The following is a 24443-nucleotide window of genomic DNA, read 5'->3' as shown; positions in this document are numbered from 1 at the left end:
TTCGTAATGTGGAGGGAAAAACCGGAAGACCTGGAGAAAAATCCACGCGACCACAGGGAGAACATACAAACTCCAAATACGCAGGCGTCGGGATCGGGATCGACCCCACGACCGACTTGCATACCAGGCGAGGGAGTTAACATCTCGCTACCGCGCCATCCCCTACCTATTTGGGTGCTATCGCAGTTTAATGGTTCGCAGAGCGAACTACAGAAGTCGCCAATTCGATCTCCCCGCACGGCAGTTTAAACGATCGGCAAGTTGATTAAATATTAGCAAATGCAAGTGGTCATTGTTAGCCGAGTTTGGAGCTCCAAGTTTTCGGAAACATTTCATCAATTTGTATGGTTTTCAATAGGACACGTTCCGAATAACGCAACACCATCATCAAGTTTTGTTCATATTGGATCATCATTGCGAGCGTCAGTGCCTCCTCCGTTACGAACGGACAGAGTTATTAATAACAGAAACGCTTTCAACCTTAGTTGGTAAGCGTACACCACGCACAGGGTTATGCAGTTATTAAATTTCTGCTGGAATGCTGAGAGCAAAAGGTAAGTTGAGTGGTTTTCTGGACAACATACATATATCCCATCTAACGGCTGTGTCCACACTGCTGACATTACATACCGGGCAGCAAATACACACTTTCAATTTTAAACGCACAGGGAACGAAAGCCCACTCTAAGCAAATTTGTTTTTTTTTTGTGCCATAAGCAAATGTGTGCCGTCTGCTAATTATAATGTGTTCTCTGTATGGGCGCAGGGAGACGGTGAGTGCTCGACATTGTCCCTGAATCTCAAAGCGGAGAGTGTTTCTCGTCTCATTTTAATTGCATTCGTTCTATTAACAAATCGCCAATTTGTCAAGCAACTAGTGGATGGGGGCCGACCCACGCGGCGCTGTACCGTGGGGATGTAATTGACCACACTGCACCGCGCCGATCAGTGCGGGTTTGCGAAAGTGGGAAGCATAAAAAAACGTACAAGCATAGAAGCACAGTACAACAATGGATTGTGCTCGCTATGTTCACGGTGGCCGCCCGTTCAAACACTTTACAGGCTGAACGCTACTTAGCAAATGAGTTCATCATGCACATTCTGGGTGATTTTGTTCATAGGCACTCTATTAACACAATCACGAAAATGTGTGATCGGCATGCATATTTCATACACACCTGTGTATGTTTAAATTACATCTCACCACACAGTGGTGAGAATTTACATCTCACCAAATTACCTCGCCTGGTAGGCAGGAGGTAGTGAGTTCGATCCTGACCCTGACGCCAGCTGAATATTTGGAGTTTGCATGTTCTCCCTGTGGTCGCGTGGATTTTTCTCCGGGTCCTCCGGGTTTTCCCTCCACATTTAGAAACGTGCGTTTAGAGTATTTGGCTGTTATAAATGTCCACATGAGCTTTCATTTGTGGCCAGTTCGCTTCTGAAAGAGCTCTATAGCAGCTCAATGGGCCTTACCTGGTGAAATAAAATAAAAAATAGTTTAGTGTGCAAGGTAGCCAGTGGACAACGGTGCATAACTGGATTACTGAATCCATCTGTACAAACGATGATTATGTGTGGCTTTCTCCAAGTACTTCAGTTTCCTCACACATGCAAAACGCACAATGAAGGGGCATTGATAACCACTGGATGTGGTACAATTCTAAATTTTATCAACCCCGGAGGGATGATGGGTTTGAAATAAGACTTGGACTCGCAACCTTCCGATTGCGATCCACTTGGCCTGTAACTGGCGTTTACTCGGACCGAATTGAGGTGTTTTTTATGGCAGAGGTGCACTGTTGGCAAAACACAATGCTATTAAAGTACACCTCGTTAATGTGGCAAAATAACCAAACCCACTGAGTCACCACCGCATGTGCAAAATGAGCTGTTTGCCTGGATATCTGATAGGCGGACGATTAAACTCACCCCGCCACCCGCCACCGCCCTTGCAGCGTACATTCTGGGAAGCGTGATCTGGCCGACCTATTGGAGAGACGGTCAATTTGCCCCAGAATGGGAAGCAAAAGAGCCCAATGCACTCAAAGGAGGCGATTGCATGGAGCTGCATTGTGTGGCCGGCTAAATGCTGGCTTGCCCTCCACAATAACTGGATGCCTATACAGGTCACCCACCATACGTCGATGGTGATTAAGTGTGAGCAGACAAATCCAGGTATTGCGGTTTCTTGCACCCAAAAACCGCAGGATGTATATTATGTACATGCATAATGTATGTTGATTACCCAATTAATAACCCAACCGGTATTGGATATCCATTGTAATGTATATGACTACATTAACCCCCCCCCTCCGTCATCTGGCCTCGCACCTGATTGGCTCACAAGTGAAGACATCACACCTATCCCTCTATTTCAGACCGAAACAGGAGGAATTTTCCACAACTCTGGCTGTCGCATGATGATGCTGGTTGCAATTCCTGCCGAAACGTCGTACTCGAATTGGAAATGTTGTGGCTTTGCTCTCCAACACGCCGGTGTTGCTGTAGTAGTAACGAATTGGCATGTTATGTTTCCGTGACAAACCTTACTAATTGGCTGTGTCGTGTGGTGGCGGGTTTAACGACACATTTATATTTACGCGATCTAACCCAAAAACCTCTATTATGGATAATATTGGATCGCGAAAGCCTCCTACCACGACGACGACTATTACTACGGGTTAAACCTGGCCTGACCCTGTGTGCCGAGCGCACTTTGTTTCGTCAACACGTTTAACGTGGGTGAGTGATTGCCCACGATGATTGTTCGTGCTTGTGTAACAACTCCAACTAAATCAGTCGTGTCTCCCCCCCCCCCTCTTTATTTGCGTTATAATTCCCGGGTATATGTTTAACATCGTAGTGTGCTGTAATGCGATATCTTAAAAAGTATATTTCAAGGTGATAATAAAACATAAAAAATGCCTTTATTAAGGTTGATTTTTAAAAACAAAAGGCAAGATGCAGGCCTGCCAATGGATGGCTCACACCACTGCAAGTGGGAACTCAGGTCTGTAGAGCACCTCGACAGGGGATTGTGGCCAACTCCACCACACTGGCCAGACGACTTTGGAAGAGTTGGGAGCACCAACACGTCATCCTACAGCACGTGACCTGCTGATCAACTCTGGTGCATCCATTTTCTTTAACGTGGACAGTGACCTTGGCTTCAACGGCCGCTCCAGCAGATTTTATGAAACCATCGACCACAATTCCAGTGGCGACAACCATTGCAACGACCACAGTGGGCATTGCACCTCTTACAAAATGTCAGGCCAGCGTGGCACCACAGGCCCGAATACCCCCAAGAAAGAGGCACTTCACTCGGGCCCATTCTCGTGGTGGCCTTTCCACCAACAGCGGCATGAGAAATCAACTGCAGGGGCGCATGGTGTCCACACATACTCTTCCTGACGTAACTCGGTAAGCTTATTAACCGTTACATTGTCGTAATGGCTGTTTTGTGTAAACCACGTTCACCGTGTCATAAACTTAATGTTCTGTATCTTCATTAAAATCTCTGATGGATCAATGGTTTCTGAAGCTGGTTCAAGCAGTGGTGGTGATGGCTCATTGAGCAGAACGCATTCTTTGGGACCCCCTCTCCATTTATAAACTCCTCGTGAGACGACAGAAGGGATACATGCACGAGATAGAGATGTAGCAAGATGAGAGGAATGTGGACACGATATAGTGAGAGAAAGACAGCCACAGATGAGACAGAAATGTCGTGAAATGAAAGAGATGATAAATAGAGAGATGCAATGAGATGAGAGGTTATAGCTGAAAATAAGACAGAGGTGATACATTAATTAGCTTGTTTTGTTTGATTATGTTGATTAGGATCAGAATTTTGGTGCATCTGATATTTGGTGCATTGCTCTAAACATTTTTGGGGCTTTAATTTGTGTTAATGCACCACTGGGTTAAAGAATACACATTTGCTGTTACTTTCCTAAATACACATGGTTTTTCAGTTGCATGTGATGATAAGTATTAATTATTTATACTTTTCTGTGCAACAAATAAGAACATGAGTATTTTCTTATATTTGGTATTAGAAACATGTCATATTGGCAGAGCTGTTTGTACTGAAAGTATAAAAAACGTCTTCAGATTATTTGAAAAACACCTTTCAATACACACGTTGACAGTTATATTAAGAATAGGTTTTCCCCTTTTTCTGGCAACAAAACAAGTGTTGAGTTGTTAAAACACCAAACTGAAATATTTTACAAGGAATCATGTCTGCATTAACCACAATACTTGTGCTCAAAATGCAAACAAAAACACTCTGATAATATATGCATCGTCTTTGAAACGGATTGGTCTACCCAAGAGAGAGATTTCTTTTGAGCCTGGTCTCGAACGGTGCTAGACCAGAGGACGCCAAAAGGTGAACGCCAAAAGGCCAAAAGGCGTTCACCTTTTGGTGTCCGCTGGTCGAACACCGTTTGGAACTAGGCTCAAAACAAAGCTGTCTCTGGTGTGGATCAATCAGTTTCAAGGACAATGCATATATTATCAGTGTTTTTTTGTTTTGTGGTTAATGCAGACATGATTCCTTGTAAAATATTTCAGTTTGGTGTGAAAAAAGGGGAAAACCTATTCTCATATTTTGGTACTGGCAAAGGAGGTCCCATGATGTAGTTGTTATATTCACTTTATTTATTTCAAGTCAAAATATTGAAATGTAAGTACACGTTACACATTTTTAAATCAATGAATGGGGCAACCCTATGAACTAGTTTTACAAACATCATCTCTACAAGTTCTGTCTAAAAACCACTCAACGATTATATTGATCATCCCAAACTATGGTAGCGAGACTATTATATGGTCAATATGCAATGATACTTCAGGAAATGTGTAGGCAAGTAGGCATGCTATGATACATTGATTTAAAGGTACCACCATTCATACATACAATCAATAATTCAGTTGTGCATGTGAGACTCGAATCTTTGTAAGTTATGCCAATTAAATTGCCGAGCATGAAAGAGAAGGCCAAATACCATCTCGAGTGGCTCTTTAGAACTCTCTCTCGTGAAGGCCCTTCTGCCAGCAGTGGCATGAGCAAGCAATTGCAGGGCTGCACCTTTACCTATATGGCATATTTGTATGTGCTAATGTTAAGATATTATAATGGGAGTGAACAAAACTGTACAAATTAAACAAAAAAAACTCCGCAACAATCAACAGTAGAAATTATACATAATGGAAGTCTCATGACCCTTTGACCCCAAATCATGACAATTCATTAAATTACTCTGTGCGTGTTAACAGCGAATCATTCCTTGCCTATTAGGCAGTGATACTATAATGATCTTATTTACCATTATTAAAGTCGTTAAAATACGAAATTTATAGGAAATTAGTTGCAGACTTGCAGTTTCTTCTCATAGAGGACAGCATGTGATAGAAACTATAGTAGTTTGACAGTGCCGATGATGGAAGGTAGTTTAATTTCTCCATACAAATGTTGATACAAAGTCATCTTACTTTTGAAGCGATTTATGGGACAGTGCCTTACGTGCCCGAAAGTATTTTTTCTTGACCTTAGATGAGTTACCGTACAACACTATGCCTTTTTAAATGAACATTTTATAGTTTAACTTTTAATTTCCACACTTTGCAACACTGCCCAATTCACGCAAGAAAAGGCACTCGTTACATTGCAGTCAGGGGCTGTAAGATGTATGTTTACATGGCAGGATACACTTTTACACCACGTAATCGTGCCATGAAATCATAACAATGACCCGAACATTCACCAGTGGTGGTAGTCTGGCAAATCGAGCCATCAGTGTGTCTCATTCTTGAAATCCAGGCCAGGACCCACGAGGCTCAGGCCGAGGCCAAGGTGTGAAAGCCAACAGGTCAATATCAAGGCCAGTCAAGGTCAAATTCTTTGGGCTGAGGCAGTATGAGGGTCGGCGCCTTTACGCCTGGGGTCGGGCAACCTTCGTCTCCAGAGGCGCATGCAACTGTTTACAGACTGCGCCGTGACGTAATGTATGTATTCATGTGCATTGGTGGCTCTTGAAATCTTGAGTTTTGTTACCGAATTCAGAGAAAAAAAATTGGCTCTTCTTGTTATTTTGGTTTCGGACCCCCTCACCTCCCTTTCCCACTCTAAGCCAAGTCCTCGGATCGAGGCCAGGCCCCCGAGGCCAGGCCAAGAGATCTGAGCAGGGGCATTCCAGACGACCTAAGGCCCAGGGGCTGGCTCGAGTACCTGAGACTGGTTGGCTGTATTCTGGACGGTCGAAATGCTCAACAATAAAAAAAATATTAGATGATTCACAGAACATGTTAATGATTTCTTACATTAGTCCTACTGACATACAAAAACACACAAAGGATACATAGCAGTGGTTTGCAACGAAAACCTTAAACTCCTGTCTGCACTGGGCATATTTGTCTGCAAACACATGGGCAGCATCGACTAAGGCTATTATATTGGCTACAAATAGAAAATGACAGGCAAATCAGCCTACTATAACATATTATTTCTAATTTACCATGCTTATATTAATTAAACTTGCTATGCTTGTGAATATGTATTTTGTGATATAATGGTTAATCACCATTTTTTATAGGGCTGATTGAAATTACTTCATAATATTGCACCTTACAGTCACTTTACTCCATTGGTTAAAACATTCGTTTTTGTAGTGGATGGGCCTGTTCATCCAGCAGTGGATGAGCGGGCCCTTCAAGTGACCCATCCCGCTGCATATGGGAGCAATGTTGTCACATGCGAGGCCAACCGATATTTTAATTCTCAGAGCTGAAAGAACAGAACCATAGATTTGCTTTTTGTGTTTAGTTTGTCGTCCTTCCCCCGGACCTCCGATGAGCACGGTTCGCTACGTACGGTGTGAAAGAAGTTCAACGTACATACATACAAATATGATGGATATTTTGCGTAGTCATTGTTGACCAGGCCGAGAACCTCAACTCACTACACTCAAGAACCGGACTTAGTCACGGGAGGCTGGCGACCCGGATTAAAACTCAGGTGTTCAACGGTGCTGGCTCAACACTCGTGACCTCCGAGCCAAAACATTTTACTTTTTTTTACATTCCAAAGCACCAATAACACACCCCGCCCGCCCTCCCCGCTCGATCGGTCATCACTAGTGAAGCGCTTGGGGCCTAACCGACGAATTCGCTATCGTCGTCCGAATTGATCTCGTCGTGCAGCTCGGTCTTGCTGATGCGCAGCGTGTCGTAGTGCGGCGGCGGAGTGCCCGGCACGTCCTGCTGCTCCGCTACCGCTGTCGGAGGCTGTGCCGCGCTGCCGTTCACGTCGGGAGCCTCCCTGGGTGGCTCTCGCTCCTCCATCTCGAAGCCCGAGTTCCCCTGGCCCTGAACGATGGAAGAGAGTGTGGGCGGCTCGTCCGAGTAGCGTGGCTTGCGGCTCGTCTTGCGGCGTTCGCGCACGTCGTGCGACGCCTTGATGATGCCGATCCACACGCAGTCGATGATGATCTCGATGAACTCGATGATGCACAGCACCGAGCCGCCCATCCAGAAACCAAACTGCCCGCCCAGGTTGGACAGCAGGGTCACGATCTGCAAGCGGGGGGAGGTTGACGGCGGGCGACGGTGTGAAATCTAGAGTGATGCGTCTCGTACGCACGTGTTACAGTATTTGTCGTGTACAATCCATTGCTGGATGAAAATCTCTCCACGTTGTGTCAGATATGCGGTAAGTTTGCCCACACTTCACCACCATGGTTAGTGCGAGTTAGTGAAGTGTGGGGGGGGGGGGAGCAGGAATGGTTCTGACATTCTCTAGTTGGTGACTATGGTCAAACTTCCCCCATGACCAATATAATGGAGAGGCCTTTGCATTTGTATACACAGTAGAAATAGTTAATTATCGATATTGCCCATGCACGTATTGATTCACATCCCCACCAATTCGATGACTTGTCACAACTCAGGGCTGCAATTCAAAATGCCATTCCTGTCTCTCATTTTGAGTGTCTTATTTGTAGTTTATAATCTTTTTCATGTTTTGCTTGCACATTTTTGTTTGCGTGGGGGATACAGACATTGGTTGTTTCGCACTGCATTCACTGAAATTTAACATTTCCACATCATGTACAGCTCATGCAAATAAGTGAATCCCGCATGGATGGTTTGATGCAAGCAACACCTGCGGAAGACGTTTACATCCATAAACATGCCAAGGTGCTCCTTAACGTTACAATCAAGAATTCACCGTTTGTGCTGGCGACTCAGATGTTGTCATGGAGTTGAATTCTTGAAAGAACAAGTTCACCTTTATTATGTCCTGCCTAAAGGCAAAGGCGTAAGGCAGAATCAGTGTTTGTGTTAATGCTGTGAGATAAACTATTTAAATATTACACATTACAAGATGCAACACTTTTCCTGTTTTCGGTTAAATATCCAACTTAGTAGACGAGATTGAAGTTTTATCACATTCATCATTTGACAGTTTATATTCTACAGACCTCCTGTGATCCGCGACCCTATTACCCACCACTGCTGTTTCCCATGGTAGTGGAAAGGTTCATAAAACTCCTAGTACCCGTGGCCCTATTCTTCCTATTATCCACTGTCACCCACAAAACTGTCCCAAGTACATTGCGGAGAGGCATCCAATTACCCACAATTCCCTCTCCAATCATTTGAATTTATTTCCTCCACATAATGATGGAAAAGAGCAGTTCTGTGAACATTTGACGAATGCATATTTCGTTATTTCCATATATAAAGGGAAACTCCATGTTAATTAATAAAAGGCAAGACTGTCTCTCACATCTAAAATTTTGTTTTCTTGGAGGCTGTGCGATTATTATCATTTCTGCGGAGGGAGCTGGTAGGAACGCTGGGTTGCTCGGTCAATGGCCAGGGTCAACGGCGGCGTGGTGTATTCCGCAAATATGCCCGACTGTGAGGGCGGGCACAAGCTGGCGTGAGTAGGTTAAACGTTGAGTTTTATAAAGGCACCACGGGGTGACCAGCCCTTCCCCACCCAGCCCCACCCCTCCCACCCCCCACCCAGTCCCTACCCACCCTCCCCACCCAGCCCCTCGCCACCCTCCCCACCCAGCCCCTCCCCGCCCAGCCCCTCCCCACCCTCCCCGCCCAGCCCCTCCCCACCCTCCCCGCCCAGCCCCTCCCCACCCTCCCCGCCCAGCCCCTCCCCGCCCAGCCCCTCCCCACCCTCCCCGCCCAGCCCCTCCCCACCCTCCCCGCCCAGCCCCTCCCCACCCTCCCCGCCCAGCCCCTCCCCACCCTCCCCGCCCAGCCCCTCCCCACCCTCCCCGCCCAGCCCCTCCCCACCCTCCCCGCCCAGCCCCTCCCCACCCTCCCCAAACCAGCCCCTCCCCACCCTCCCCGCCCAGCCCCTCCCCGCCCAGTCCCTCCCCATCCTCCCCACCCAGCCGCTCCCCACCCAGCCCCTCCCCACCCTCCCCGCCCAGCCCCTCCCCACCCTCCCCGCCCAGCCCCTCCCCACCCTCCCCGCCCAGCCCCTCCCCACCCTCCCCGCCCAGCCCCTCCCCACCCTCCCCGCCCAGCCCCTCCCCACCCTCCCCGCCCAGCCCCTCCCCACCCTCCCCGCCCAGCCCCTCCCCACCCTCCCCGCCCAGCCCCTCCCCACCCTCCCCAAACCAGCCCCTCCCCACCCTCCCCGCCCAGCCCCTCCCCGCCCAGTCCCTCCCCATCCTCCCCACCCAGCCGCTCCCCACCCAGCCCCTCCCCACCCTCCCCGCCCAGCCCCTCCCCACCCTCCCCGCCCAGCCCCTCCCCACCCTCCCCGCCCAGCCCCTCCCCACCCTCCCCGCCCAGCCCCTCCCCACCCTCCCCGCCCAGCCCCTCCCCACCCTCCCCGCCCAGCCCCTCCCCACCCTCCCCGCCCAGCCCCTCCCCACCCTCCCCGCCCAGCCCCTCCCCACCCTCCCCGCCCAGCCCCTTCCCACCCTCCCCACCCAGCCCCTTCCCACCCTCCCCACCCAGCCCCTCCCCACCCAGCCCCTCCCCACCCTCCCCGCCCAGCCCCTCCCACCCTCCCCCCCAGCCCCTCCCCACCCTCCCCGCCCAGCCCCTCCCCACCCTCCCCACCCAGCCCCTCCCCACCCAGCCCCTCCCCACCCTCCCCTCCCCACCCTCCCCTCCCAGCCCCTCCCCACCCTCCCCCTCCCCACCCAGCCCCTCCCCACCCTCCCCCTCCCCACCCAGCCCCTCCCCACCCTCCCCCTCCCCACCCAGCCCCTCCCCACCCTCCCCACCCAGCCCCTCCCCACCCTCCCCTCCCCACCCTCCCCACCCAGCCCCTCCCCACCCTCCCCGCCCAGCCCCTCCCCACCCTCCTCGCCCAACCCCTCCCCACCCTCCCCACCCAGCCCCTCCCCACCCTCCCCCTCCCCACCCAGCCCCTCCCCACCCTCCCCACCCAGCCCCTCCCCACCCTCCCCGCCCAGCCCCTCCCCACCCTCCTCGCCCAACCCCTCCCCACCCTCCCCGACCGGCCCCTCCCCACCCCACCCTCCCCTCCCCACCCAGCCCCTCCCTGCACGACGGACGGACACAATAATCCCCTGTGGGCTGGTGTAACCAGGAGGTTCCTACCAGTATTATCATTAGAACAGGCATCAAGAGGCTTAGTAAACAATTAACTCCTTGGGCGAGTGTGGTTGGTTTTCATCAACACAAGCTAATTGGAGCATTTATAAAGTACCACACTTTTTCATTGGCACACTCTTTGTATGTATTACCTGCTGACATTGTGCTTTCTTTCCTTTGATAAGATATGGAAAATCCAATCCTGCAAAATACAATTCTTTAGTTAGACACTGCAGAAGAATGATCAGGGCATTTTTTCTTTTTACAAATAACAAGCAGCGAACCCCGTTGCTATGCAACTGAAAATAAAAAAAAACATCCGCACATTTTAATTTTAATACTCTTCTCACAAGTCTGTACTCGGAGCACTAAAAACTATATTTTTTATAACATTAATGCCAAAGTTAATAGAATTTCAAGAATATCCTTGCGAAACAATTACATTATTAGGTGCACAAATTGAAAATTAGAACAATTTCATCAAATGAGCCACGGTCAGTCTTCTGAATTTATTCCTCCCACCTTTTTTGGTGTCAATATCTATTCTGTGTCAGTTTAACACGTCGGCTTTTGAGACCAATATCATCCATAATGCAGGTTTTTTTGGGTTAGATAATGTAAATATGTGTCGTTAAACCCACCACAACCCGACAGCCACTTAGTAAGGTTTGTTACGTAAACAGAACATCCCAATTCGTTACGAATAACACATCGGTGTGCTGTACTAGTAACGAATCGGCATGTTCTGTTTTACGTGACAAATCTTAATAATTGGTTGTGTTGGGTGGTGGCCGGTTTAACACCACATTTATATTTACGCGATCTAACCAAAAAAACCTGTATTATGGATGTATTCTACGTATTTCAAAATTATACCACCAGTTAAATTCGATGTTTGGTACACGGAAAATCCGGTTTATCCAGTTACCCAGCTAGTTTCGGTGATAATGACTCGGCAGCCCTGAACAATAGAACGATTGTTGGGGTGGAGAGGATCCCAGCCAGCAGCCAGCCAAGAAACTTGACGCATATGTCATTTTAAATAGTAGTATGATAATGCGTAATGGAAATATGCATTTACCTCCGAAGATTGCGAGGGCCAGTCTGACATGCTGATGCTCATTTTGTATTCACTTTCACTGCGCGTTAAGGAGCAAGAAAACATGTTTAAAGGAGACTGTCATAATATATTAAGTATTATTTTTGTATAATTTTGAAACAATGTATCATTGTTGCACAGCTTGGATGGATTTTCTAGTAGTCAATACGTAGGCATATCTGTACAGCAGAAAATTACCATATTTCTTGAGTATTGTAGTTTGTTAAATGTGAAGGATATTGTAAATAATCACGTTCTTTATTTAACCAGGAAGGCCTCACTGAGTCTAAAGACATCTTGTTTGTGAAGCTCATGCATTCAGGTGTTTGTTCAATGCCATCAATGAGTGATTTGCATATGGCAGGAACACAGATGGATTCAATATTCCATTACTGTACTGACATCTATTGGTCACATCACAGCACAGTCCGATAACATTCCCATTTGCACATGTATTGTTCAGTCGGCTAAGTCATCGATGGCACAGCTATTGGTAGACGTGTGATGTGTTTTAAGTTAAATGCTGTTCAAACTCATCTGCACCTCTGATTAACATGGCTGGCTACTTACGGTATGAAATAAGTTCAATATAAATACGTACGTACGTCCGTCCTGATCAATTAACCAAGCACACCCAGTGCGGAATTTGTGGATTACGGTATAACCGTCATTTTCTACAGATGTTCACAGATCCGACCTGATCACATATCCGCCTATACCTCAGTCCCCAGCAAGTCGGCTACACGACATTGTGGTGTACTCGGTTACTCTTCTTACATGCACGGTTGCTTGCAGATGGTGTAACAGTCCATATCTTCTTCAACAAACTGGTCGTACAGCTTGTAATAGCAGTATCCTACAGGGTACACACACACAAAAAAACATACGTCGTAAGACTTTCCTTTGCACGTTGGCTATGCATGTATCGAGTAGCACAATGTGGGGGGCGAGCAACTCTCGCAGCTTACGCCAGCCAGTGAAGTTCTGGTTCTGGCAGTACTTCTCCCCTGGGGGCAGAGGGTACAGGTAATAGCCGCAGCCACACATCTCGATCATCTTGGTCTGAAAGCAGGAGCGCAGGCAGGCCTGTTGAAACAAGACAGGGGGGGGAAACATAAACAAGCATGCAATCAGTTTGTGGTCCTTCCTCCGCAACTCCGATTCACAACTCTGATTAGCACGGTTGGCCATACACAAGCGCAAATTATTAACATTTACCTTCATGCGTTTGGTGTTATGCCAATTAAAAAGTTGTTTTTTTGCTCAACTAATCATGTAGTGGTGCTCCTCTTCCGTTTATAGCCTTGAGCCAGTGATGGGAATTCCACATTCTTATATCGGTGGACAGTATGTTCATTGGACAACTACTGTTGACTTTCCACAAACCAGTCTACGTTTTATAGACCTCAGAGGAATGATGACTTGAGTCGACCCTCCAACTGGGATTTGAACTCATAACCTTCTAAATGTAAACCTCTGCTGCTGTTCTGCCCAGTAGTAAATTACGCAGTGAAGCCGAATTTCTTGATAGATGTAATCTTCCTGGAAGTATCAATCACCACTGACACATGGTAAAATGTATCGCAATGTGGCCTGAGAAGAATGTATGTTTGTTGAACTCTAGCACCATGCTAATCGGATGTGTGGTGGAAAGACAACAAACTAACCACAAAAAGCAGTTCTAAAGATATGAGTTTTCAATCAAGATTGAAAAGTGCAAAGCTCCAGTGGCTTTCTAATGTCGGAACAGCACTCCAGATGGCCACAGAAGCGTATCTATAAGCGCGCGATGCAGTGACCATCTTTGTTTGATGACCATCTTTGTTTGATGGCCAGCCAAAAAACACTCTGAGGATGACCAGAGCTCACAAGCAATAAAGGCAGTCAAAAACACCAAAATTACTTGAGAATGTCTCACGTGCTCAGCACGTACCTGAACACTGTAGGCAGTGCCGTTGTAAAGATTTGTAATTGGCAGATCTGTGCCGTCCATGGTGCAGTCGCTGTATGGAGCACCTTGTCTTTGTAGTTGACCCTGGAGAGGAGGATTATGAAATCAGATGCGATCATCAGCTGACATGCAGAAGGGCCATTGCCCAAAACGTTGCCTATGTTATCTTTATCCTCTTCCAAGCAGGGTTATTGACGAATATTTTGTTTGTGTTGTTGTTGCTGCTGCTGTTGTTGTTAATTATGCTCATGCACTGCTGCCAACGCAGCATCACCACCAAATAATGTGTATATATTTTTTTCAATGTTTTTTTTCAATGTTATATCTCAATTATTTAAAAACGTTGTGTACAGCGCCATTCATCTGTGTTTCTTCTTTTTACTTTTGTGTTCCTTACCACTTCAATCCCCACAGAGGTCTCAGCACCGGTCTTGACGAAGAAACCCTGGTTGCTGAGGAAGGGGTAAGTGTTCTGATCATGCAGCATGATTACAGCTCCCGCGATTGTGGTCAAGAATGGGATGTATTCATCTTGATCAATGCTGAGCACCAGTTTCAAACCTGAAAGACAACATTTTGAGTCCACACCAGAGGGCAAATGCTTTACAATCCCAGCTGTTCTTAATCCACCAAAGGGAGAAGGCCGACCCATATTCCACCACACTGGTCAGTGCAGGTTTGTGAAAAGGACAGGATAGAGGGGGGGGCAGGACTGGGTCTGGATAACAATTCCCATCTCACCTTATTTAGTCCTCGTGATAATGTGTTGGTGGTGTGTAGGAATATAGGGTACAGCAATATAGGATTATTATATGGAGAGACATACTTTCTCGTGGTAGTGCCTTATGCCAATAATCCTGAATCCAAGGCAGCCTAGCAGCGTTCTAGAAAAGACTGAGTGAGAAATTAAGCCCTGCTCGTGTCACGCATGTTAGCCCCAGCCGGGAATTGAACTAAGGTCGCTGGGTTAATCGTGCATCTCACTCACCACTCTTCCGCTTCTCAACCCCGTAGTTCCGTTACAATGCAATTCAATAAATATATTGTTGCACAGGCCAGACGCTTGTAAAAAAAAAACTCACCGTACTCAACCCCAGGGTTGGACACCTGCATCACCGTTTCGTTTTCACCCCAGTTGAAGATGAAGCAGTTGCCGTACATTGGGTGGTATAAGGTTGTGAAGTTTCTGCTCATTGAACGTGAAAAAAACATTGCCAAGAAAATAAGAATTAACGTGGAAAATTATTTTCATGCAGTCGTAAAACATTGTTAGCTTTGCGCAAGCCAATGCACAATTGTGTATTGTGACAAGCCGACATTTCAATATATTGTTTAAAGAAAGCCAATTCGATTAATTGCATTCAGACTGCTTTGGGGACGATGTGCAATGGGAAGAAGATGTCTCACGTGGCATTGCACGCGTCGTTGCTGAAGAGACACGATCGGATAAGTTCATCGCCACTGGAGCTCAGGTTCGATTTCTCCTCGTTGGAGAGCTCTCCCAGCAGGCTCAGCAGGTTGAAGTGGAACCACTGCTTCACAGCAGTCATCCCCGAAAGGTACTCGCTGTAAAAGCACTTATCACCTGCAGTGTCGCACTAAAGAAACAGGACAGCACGCTGTAGCTCCAAAAGGGTTGCCACATTTCCCACTGTAGACCAAACTCGGACAATAATCGTCAGTAAGCCTAGGCCTATGGCACAACTGTGCCATAGACTTGCATGATACGGTTCGGGATTCGTTTTGCGGGTTAGATTGTGCGGGTATTGTGTCAATTAGAGCTATGTACCCTCCACCACCCAACACAGGCAAACAAATGAAGTTGTCACCTTGGCAAAATGTGCCACATCACGTGTGGTGTGGTGTGGTAAAGTGTTGGTACTCCCATCTCTTCAAAGATGTCTAGTCAGCGTGGACGAAAATACTAAATACTCTCTTGGGGGGGCGCTCTAGGAATAAACTAAATACTCTCTCAGAGGGGGCTCCCTAACAGTTGCCTCTAGTGGAGGTCCCTCTGCCGTATGTACGTGTAGTGCTTGACCCAGAGACACGAAGAGTAGGAGGCGCTCTGTTTATTAACACGGCCTAATAGTTAACACTTCGTAACTACGGCTCCCAGTCAGGACAGCTGGTAGACTGCATGACTGGCAACGCCGAGACGGTGAAGACGGCGACGATGGTGAAGACTCCAGCAGCGCGACGGGGACCCCACTCCACACGACGGCCACGAGGTCCCCTCCCGGGGCCCCTCTTTTACTGTCGGCGTTGCCTGGCTCCGCCCCTGGCCACACCCCCTTCTGGAACCTACTAATGGGTTCTCGATGTGCCCCTTCCGTAAGCTTTCCCCTAAATCCCTCTCTGGTCTATCACGTGGCCTGCTGACAGTCAGGGCTGCTGTAAGCTGCAGATTTCCTTGCCTGCCAGCAGCCAGCGCTATGCTGCTACTTGACCGATTCTATGTCACTACATATGTATGTACGTGTGTATGTTGATCTTCTTTCGCATTGTACGTAGCCACCGGTGCTAATCGAAGGTGCCAGTGGCGTGAGCGGTATATATTCCAGGGATGGTTAAACTGCAGCATGCGTTTTCTGGGCGATTGAAAAGTGGCTTGGTGTAGATGCGGCTCATTTGAAATGTTGAATGAAACAGGAAAACTCTGCCAAAGTGGGACCTGGCCCAGGGCCATCGCCTTAAGCAGCAGAACCAGACACACTCCCAAGGTGCTCTTGCAGAAGCCCAAGTGAAAAAAATCCACGTATACCAGTGGAAACTAAACTAAAACATTTTTTTTTACCAGGCCCATTGAGCTATAAGAGCTCTTTTTACAGAAGTGACCTGGCCACAAATGATAGCTCAACGAAGTGGCTTATCAAGTGATAATTTATAGCAGCCAAATACTCTAGGCGCCTGGTGATTCCAAATGTGAAGGGAAAACCCAGAGGACCCAGAGAAAAATCCACACGAACACAGGGAGAGAGACATGCAAACTCCAAATATACATTAGTCAGGGTCGGGATCGAACCCACGACCTCCTGTATACATCTCGCCACCATGGTGCTCCAAGTGACCAACTCACGTGATTTGCAGTTCTCAGCCACATGAAGATTTCAGTATGAGGTTCATAGGATCAGACATTTTTGGACTCCCTTGGTATATTCAGAAACTTTGTAGAGTACCTATATGAGAAACTATCTGTTGTCTACGGTGTGGGTCTCAATGTCATCTGCAGCTTTACTGCACATCTGCCAGACATAAATGTCAATTACTCACACAGCACATGTGCAGACACAGCAGAGTTTCTTTTCAATGATCTCACCAGTCGGAAACCGATCCGCACGTCCTTCCCCAGGTGAGGAATGAGCGACGAGGTCGCTTCCGTCGCAGCTCTCTCGGGTGGCACGGACACGGTGTCTATGGAGCCGTTGATCAGGTAGCTCTGCTTGCTCACCACCTCCGTCACCACCGTGCGGTTGGGGTCACGTCTGTCGATCAGCACCAGAGGAATGTCCTGCCATGGCGCCTTGGCGTACGAGGTGTTGTAAGGTGACGGAGTGCTCGAGTCGTTGTAGTTGTACAGGGTTTGGAGTGCTACGCGTGTGTAGGCCTCCAGGTCCTTGATTTTGTCCTTGATGGAGCTGTACCTGCAGAACGTACAGCGGCACGCACGCAGTTGAAACCCCAGATCGCACCACCGCCACCTAACACACTGGAATGCAGGTTTTTGAGCAAATATGAACTATTGCAATATGGGAAACCTCCTCACAATTTAAATTCGGCAATTAACGATAAATGAATGTTACTCATTATGATGTTGAAATGCATGGGATAGTTTTCATCCCAATGCTGAAATATTACCTGAAAACTACTCAACTTAGGTTACACACAGCAGTCATCACCCCTACTGATTATGAGACTAGAGTGGAGCCTCTGTGGGTAAACAAGTGTAGCTATAATAATTCGAAATAATAATTTTCTGAGATTAATTAAATAAGCACTCGTGCGTATACATGATTTGAGTAGAAGCACTCTTAACTTAACACCTAAATGCACAAGCAGTCTCCACCAGTAATCTACCTGTAAGCGTTCAGGTTGCACACAGTGACAGCAGGGAAGTTCATCCTCTGGAATCCCATGTTGACCGAGACGGAAACCCCGTAGGACAGGTACGCCTGGAAGAGAAGCACCCACTGCCAGAGGACGACGCCCAACATGATGATGGTGATGAGGAACCACAAGACCCGCTTCTTCTTGCCGTACACGACGACGCGCTTGCACCCGTGCGTGTTGGTGTTCATGCAGTACCAATAGAGCAGCTCCGACACCGACGCTACGGGGCCCTTCTGCAGCCGGTGCAGGGATCGCGTAAGGTACTTCCTGATCTTCATGTTGGCCATCGTGAGTGGGACCTTCAAAATTGGAAAACATTCAAGTGGGCGACTGCGGTCACCCAGAACAGACACACAACACATAACGACGCAATGTCCGATAAACAAATACGAAGGAGGCATCCCGGCGATGCACTCCGCTGCTCCTGACGCAGTTGTCTGGCTTGACCACCTGAATGTGAAATTGCAGTTTTTGCTCAGTATCTAGATCAGCCATACGAAAGAAGAGGTGGGACCTTGGGATTTTGTACATTCGTCTAGCAGCTACTTGGTTACCGAGTTGATTGTTATCCACCATTGACTTGTGCCATATACATGACAGTGTACTCTCGTATGTGATGGTCTTCACAACACGACAGAGGTAAAGGAAGGTGCAGACCTGCAATTACTCGCTCACACCACTGCTGGTGGAAGGGCATCCTCTAGAAAGTCCATCTAAAGGGTGTTTTGGCCTACTCTTCCACACTTGCCAGACGTCTTTAAAGAGGTCAGAGTTACCCACACTTTACCCCATCACATGCTTCCTGCTGATCAAACGACTACTCAACACAGAACATTGAATTAAATGAAACGTACATTTTATTTTATCTGAACATTAACAATGCATATAAATCAACAGTAGAATTACACTACGGCACCTTGAGTTTCTGCTACATATTAATACCATTGCATATACCCACTTAGCTTCTGTGTGTTTTGTATTGCAGGGAATTAAATATGAACTACACAAGGAGAATAGAATATGAATAACCCAACCGGTATTTTATATCAATTGTAATTTATGTGACTACATTAACCGCCCCCCCCTCCCCCGGCATTCGGACCTGATTGGCTCACAAGTGAAGACATCACATTTATCCCCCTCTATTTAAGAACGAAACAGGAGGATTTCTCCACAAATCTGGCTGTCGCCTGATGATGCAGGTTGTAATTACTTTCGAAACGTCGTACTCGAATTGTAAATGTTGTGGGTTTACTCTCCAACACACCGGTGTGCTGTACTAGTAACGAATTGGCATGTTTTATTTCCGTGAAAGACCTGACTAATTGGCTGTGTCGGGTGGTGGCGGGTTTAACGACGCATCTATACTTACGCGATCTAACCCAAAATAACCTCTATTATGGAAAATATTGGTCGCGAAAGCCTACGTGTTAAGGAGAGACGGTACAAGCAGATGATGCCCCATAGCCGAATAGCTTCCATTTAATGTGGTCCGATCAGCCTGGCTGACCTCTGTGCGAGCTGATGTCACCATGCGAAACCCACCATGGGTTTACATAGGAACCATGCGCTGCTTACTATACCCTGAGTATCAAGGTTCTTCAGGGAGCAACAAGTGAACGCAAATGACCCAAGGGCCTGTTCTGAAGGACAATTGCCTGCAATGCCAGCCAATTAACCGCTGGCTGCATTTTCTAAAGGAGCTCTGAGTAACAAGTCATTTTAAATGCACACCACCGTTGGAGTGGCTTGCGTCTCGATTATCCTGCCTCCGCTTTGCTGCCAAGATGGTAGCCTACTGTCCGCAGCCCCTTGTTTAAAAACGAGTCGCTCTACCGCAGTCAAACAAAGTTTCGCTAAAAGCCAGCCCACCGATTGCTAAAGGAGCACGTCAAGCCACATCGCTGAACGCAGATCGGAGTGCCACTCTGTTATGATTGATGAGGATTAACTTAACTTAGACAGGGTGACAACAGCAGCACTGCCAACACTAAAGCGTCACTGCTGCCGCAGTAATCGGTAGCCGATTTGTCAAATTTGTCTATGGGTCATTAGTCACACTTTCTACGGGAAACGAATTATTCGGTTCACTGATGATGGGATCTTTATTAGTGTTTAGCGTGAGACTTAAATACATTTAGTACCATGGGAACCTTTTTTGCCAGTATCAAAGTATGAAATATAACAATAGGTTTTACCCTTTATGGCCATACAACACGAGGTGTTAAGATGTTAAAACACCAAATAGAAACCTTCTGCAAGGCATCAAGTCTGCATTAACCACACCGACTTGAACATGCAAACAAACACGCTCTGGTAATAATATAAACAGAGGCACTGGCTTTTAAACTGATTGGCCTCCACCAGAGACAGCCCTCTTTAGGCCAATCCGTTTCAAAGCCAATGCCGCTATTATTATTATTATCAGAGCAGGTTTTGTTTTCATGTTCACCACAAGTACGTGTGGTTAGTGCAAACTTGATGCCTTGCAAAAGGTTTCTATTTGGTGTTTGAACATCTTAACACCTCGTGTTGTATTGCCAGAAAGGGTAAACTTTATTGTTACACATTTAGTACGTTAGACTAACCCTGCTCCATGAGTAACATTATTTATGCTTGCTCGACGGCCCATATTTGAGCGTTAAAGATTATTTAACGAGGTTCATCTCTTTAGCCCTTCAAGAACATTGTACTAGAATGCTCACCAGTCACTTTCCTTACGAATATCCCGTATTAAATCATCCATATCATCAATTCGTTCTGTAGTCGGTTTCGAAATTACACTGCACGCACCTAGCCCTATCATTTAATTCTGGATCACCTTACCAATTGACGTACACACACACATACACACACTCTCTCAACATCCTTCAATAATATGTCATCGCGCGCGGAGTTCATTGATGTAAAGACAACATATGCATACTCACTATACAGACAATATCCTTCACATGCATCTGGATGGCGTGCAGTAGAGTACCATACAGTATATATATTGTACTCTATATTACTTCGTATAATCAAATAAAAAATCTTCGCCCGAGCCTTTCCTCGCATAGAGGCGAGAACCCGGGCAGAACAACGCCGTCTAGGCAAGAGGCAACACCGCCTCCTCGCTGAACGTGCTCCAAGTCGGTTTAACATTCACTCTCGTGCCACCATCCCTCGAGCTCTTTGGTCTACTCTTCCCCACACCCACCCTCACCCCCATGAACACGGCCGCGTAACCTGTAGGGCTGATGCCCGCGTGTGGCTGACGGAGCAATATTTGCGAGGCTCACCTCGGCGGAGCCGCGCGGTGCTGAGTGGGGGCGGGATTCGTCCTCTGGGCTCCCTCACAGCGCTCACAGCGCGCCCGACTCGGCCAGACTCCGCCTGCACGAGGAGCAGCCGCTGCTGCCGCTGATGCCGCTTGCGAGCCAGCGAGTGGAGTTGGGGGAGGGGAAGGGGGGGAAGGGGGAGGTGAGGGGGGGAGGGAGGTGAGGGGAGGGAGGGGAAGGGGAGGAAGGGGGAGGTGGGGGGATGGAGGGTGAGGAGAGGGAGGGGAGGGAGGGGAGGGGAGGAAGGGGGAGGGAGGGGAGAGATGGGAGGGAGGTGAGGGGAGGGGGAGGGAGGGGGAGGGAGGTGAGGGGAGGGAGGGGGAAGGAGGTGAGGGGAGGGAGGGGGAGGGAGGGGGAGGGGGGTGAGGGGAGGGAGGGGAGGGAGGGGGAAGGTGAGGGGAGGGAGGGGAGGGAGGGAGGGGGAGGGAGGTGAGGGGAGGGAAGGAGGTGAGGGGAGGGAGGTGAGGGAGGGGGAGGGAGGTGAGGGGAGGGAGGGGGAAGGAGGTGAGGGGAGGGAGGGGGAGGGAGGGGGAGGGGGGTGAGGGGAGGGAGGGGAGGGAGGGGGAAGGTGAGGGGAGGGAGGGGAGGGGGGGAGGGAGGGGAGGGAGGGAGGGGGAGGGAGGTGAGGGGAGGGAAGGAGGTGAGGGGAGGGAGGGGAGGGGAGGGAGGGGGAGGGAGGGGGAGAGAGGGGGAGGGAGGTGAGAGGAGGGAGGGGGAGGGAGGGGGGAGGTGAGGGGAGGGAGGGGAGGAATGGGGAGGGGGGGAGGGGGAGGGAGGGGGAGGGAGGGGAGGAATGGGGAGGGGGGGAGGGAGGGGAGGGATGGGAGGCAGGGGGATGGAGGGATGGGAGGGAGGGGGTGGGATGGGAGGGAGGGGGAGGGAGGTGAGGGGAGGGAGGGGGAGGTGAGGGAAAGGGAGGGGAGGGGGAGGGGAGGAAGGGGGAGGAAGGGGAAGGGAGGGGGAAGGAGATGAGGGGAGGGAGGGGGAGGGAGGGCAGGGAGGGGGAGGGAGGGGAGGGAGGGGAGGGAGGGATGGGAGGGAGGGGGAGGGAGGGGGGAGGTGAGGGGAGGGAGGGGAGGAATGGGGAGGGGGGGAGGGGGAGGGAGGGGGAGGGAGGGGAGGAATGGGGAGGGGGGGAGGGAGGGGAGGGAGGGATGGGAGGCAGGGGGATGGAGGGATGGGAGGGAGGGGGTGGGATGGGAGGGAGGGGGAAGGAGGTGAGGGGAGGGAGGGGGAGGTGAGGGAAAGGGAGGGGAGGGGGAGGGGAGGAAGGGGGAGGAAGGGGAAGGGAGGGGGAAGGAGATGAGGGGAGGGAGGGGGAGGGAGGGCAGGGAGGGGGAGGGAGGGGAGGGAGGGGAGGGAGGGGAGGGAGGGGAGGGAGGGATGGGAGGGATGGGAGGGGAGGGGGAAAGAGGAGGTGAGGGGAGGGAGGGGAGGGAGGGGAGGGAGGTGAGGGATGGGAGGGGGAGGGAGGGGGAGGGAGGGGAGGGAGGGATGGGAGGGAGGTGAGGGGAGGGAGGAAGGAGGAGGGGAGGGAGGGGGAGGGGAGGCGGTCGCGCAGCTGTTCCTGCGCGCGCTGCCGCTGGCCACGAAACCGATTCCCGCTTCACGGCCGCAAGCGGCAGTGTGTGTAGTATTATAATAATACTTGAACCGGTTCTGGCAACTCCTCCCCCGAGGTCGACTCAGCCCCTCCAACGAGTCCCCGGTGTGAAACATCAGCGCTGGGGAGACCGGGGCGGCCCGGCGTGGTGCTGGCCACACACCACCCCCTCGTGTGCCATGCATCATCGGCGGTTACTTGCGAACGTCATTTGTCCCCAACAGTCTGTTCAGGCGATACGGTTGTATCTTTGTGTTGTTTTGTCTTCGCTGCCTGTACCACCGACACATGAACATGCTCGTGCCACAAAAACCAACTCAACACTTTCGTCGATAACGCTGTGGGCCTTTGAATGAATTATGTATCGTAGGCGACGTTTCGGGCGATGACCCTTCTTCGTAACAGTTAAATAGACAGGCCAGTAGAGAGCTGGAGTGGATCATCGGAGTTGGATGCTGAACTGTCTTTACACCATTGGGGCCTGTTGGGCATTTAAATGTAAAAATGTGCTTTCCTGAACAGACGTTACATTGGCACATGAACCTTATGGCGGGACCCCGGGGTCCCAAATAAACGGAAGTCAAAATCGTAATTAACTCATTAATTTTTGGCGACTCCGTCCCACCGCGCACACAAACGCCGCGACCCGCCTGGCGTGGATGGTTCTGTTGTCGTGTCCAATGAGGACGAATGCGCAGAAGAAACAAAACTTTGCATTATTTGGGTCTTTCGGTAAACTCACGTAGATAGGTACAATTTAATAATAAAAATAATAAATATAAAATAGATAGGTACAAATAAAAAATTATAATTAAAAAAGAAAAGAAAACATATGTATTTATAATTTTTATGAATTTGAACCTATCTACGTGACTTTACCGAAAGACCCAAAGAATATGAATTCCTGCAGTAACGAAAGCTTTAAGTCAAGATTTTGCATCGTGTAGAGCTCGTCGAGAGGAATAGATCGCCGTATCGTTCTCCTTCAACACACATAGAATGACGTCACAACGCAGTTTATGCGAGAGCCGAGGGCTTATGGGACCCCGGGGTCCCGCCATAAGGTTAATATGAATAGTTTACCGAATCGTAGCCGTTGAATAACAGACAACAACCCCTACAGTAAGCAGAGAGTGTTACTAAATAAAATGTCTACTAAAAAAGCATACAACAGGCATGATCTCGGGCAATGCCACCAAACGCAACGGCAGAGGTCGGAGAGATATAATTAATCATTCTTAACTGGGTGATCGAATTCCCGCATTGTGAATGTCACATCGCTCCGTGTCTTACAGAGAGACAATGACGAAGGTAGCACCACTGCCAATGCAGTCCTCCAGAAGTTTGTTGTTATTTCATTTTGAGTTGCACATTGTTTGCATGAAGTCTTCGTGTGTCCATAAGTACGATGCATTTGCAAGTCTTAACCCAAGCTCACGCATCATGAGAATCAATGGATTCGCACCTGTTAAAGGGAAATGCAAATGCATGGAAGAGAGAAGTTGCATTTTTTATTTCGTTTTCTTGTGTTGGTTCAACGTGATATAAATTCCATATAAAGGTAACATCGGCAACCATGACCAATCCACTGCTGGATGAAGGCCTCTTCCACACTATCGTCATTTGTCACGATCCTAAGATGTTAAAATCCACCAATCACCTGAGCACGAACCGATTTAATCGCTCCACTGGTCCATATGCCAGAGCAGAATTGGTACCATTTAAGGCAGCAAAACTTTAGACGAGTGATTT

General features: G+C 48.8%; 1 protein-coding gene across 3 annotated transcripts; it reads right to left on the bottom strand.

The window, feature by feature from the left end:
• Positions 1–4650: 4650 nt before the first annotated feature.
• Positions 4651–21171, bottom strand: LOC144721066 (epithelial sodium channel subunit beta-like). Of its 3 annotated transcripts, none has more exons than XM_078598413.1 (13): positions 21050–21171; positions 17736–18067; positions 16978–17302; positions 15066–15256; positions 14741–14844; positions 14056–14219; positions 13641–13742; positions 12676–12793; positions 12485–12563; positions 11690–11747; positions 10761–10810; positions 8240–8315; positions 4651–7584 (listed from the first exon to the last, which is right to left on the bottom strand). In XM_078598413.1, the coding sequence occupies exons 2-13, from the start codon at positions 18053–18055 to the stop codon at positions 7165–7167; spliced, it is 2007 nt and encodes a 668-aa protein (XP_078454539.1). In that variant the 5' UTR covers positions 18056–18067; positions 21050–21171; the 3' UTR covers positions 4651–7164. The 3 variants fall into 3 exon arrangements, with proteins under 3 accessions (XP_078454539.1, XP_078454548.1, XP_078454529.1); XM_078598422.1 differs by having other exon boundaries at positions 17736–18098; positions 21050–21132; XM_078598403.1 differs by lacking the exon at positions 21050–21171 and adding an exon at positions 20699–20767.
• Positions 21172–24443: the final 3272 nt, after the last annotated feature.

This window comes from Lampetra planeri, chromosome 1, assembly GCF_965212315.1.
Source record: "Lampetra planeri chromosome 1, kcLamPlan1.2.h2, whole genome shotgun sequence".
NCBI lineage: Eukaryota > Metazoa > Chordata > Hyperoartia > Petromyzontiformes > Petromyzontidae > Lampetra > Lampetra planeri.
This window is presented reverse-complemented; position numbering and strand designations above follow the sequence as displayed.

Coding starts and splice junctions, on each gene's coding strand:
- LOC144721066 (XM_078598403.1), bottom strand. CDS start 20,725: ATGCATGTGAAGGATATTGTCTGTATA. Junction 14,220..14,740: donor CAACCCTGGGGTTGAGTACG/GTGAGTTTTTTT, acceptor GTTGTCTTTCAG/GTTTGAAACTGGTGCTCAGC. Junction 12,564..12,675: donor CCAGAACTTCACTGGCTGGC/GTAAGCTGCGAG, acceptor TGTACCCTGTAG/GATACTGCTATTACAAGCTG.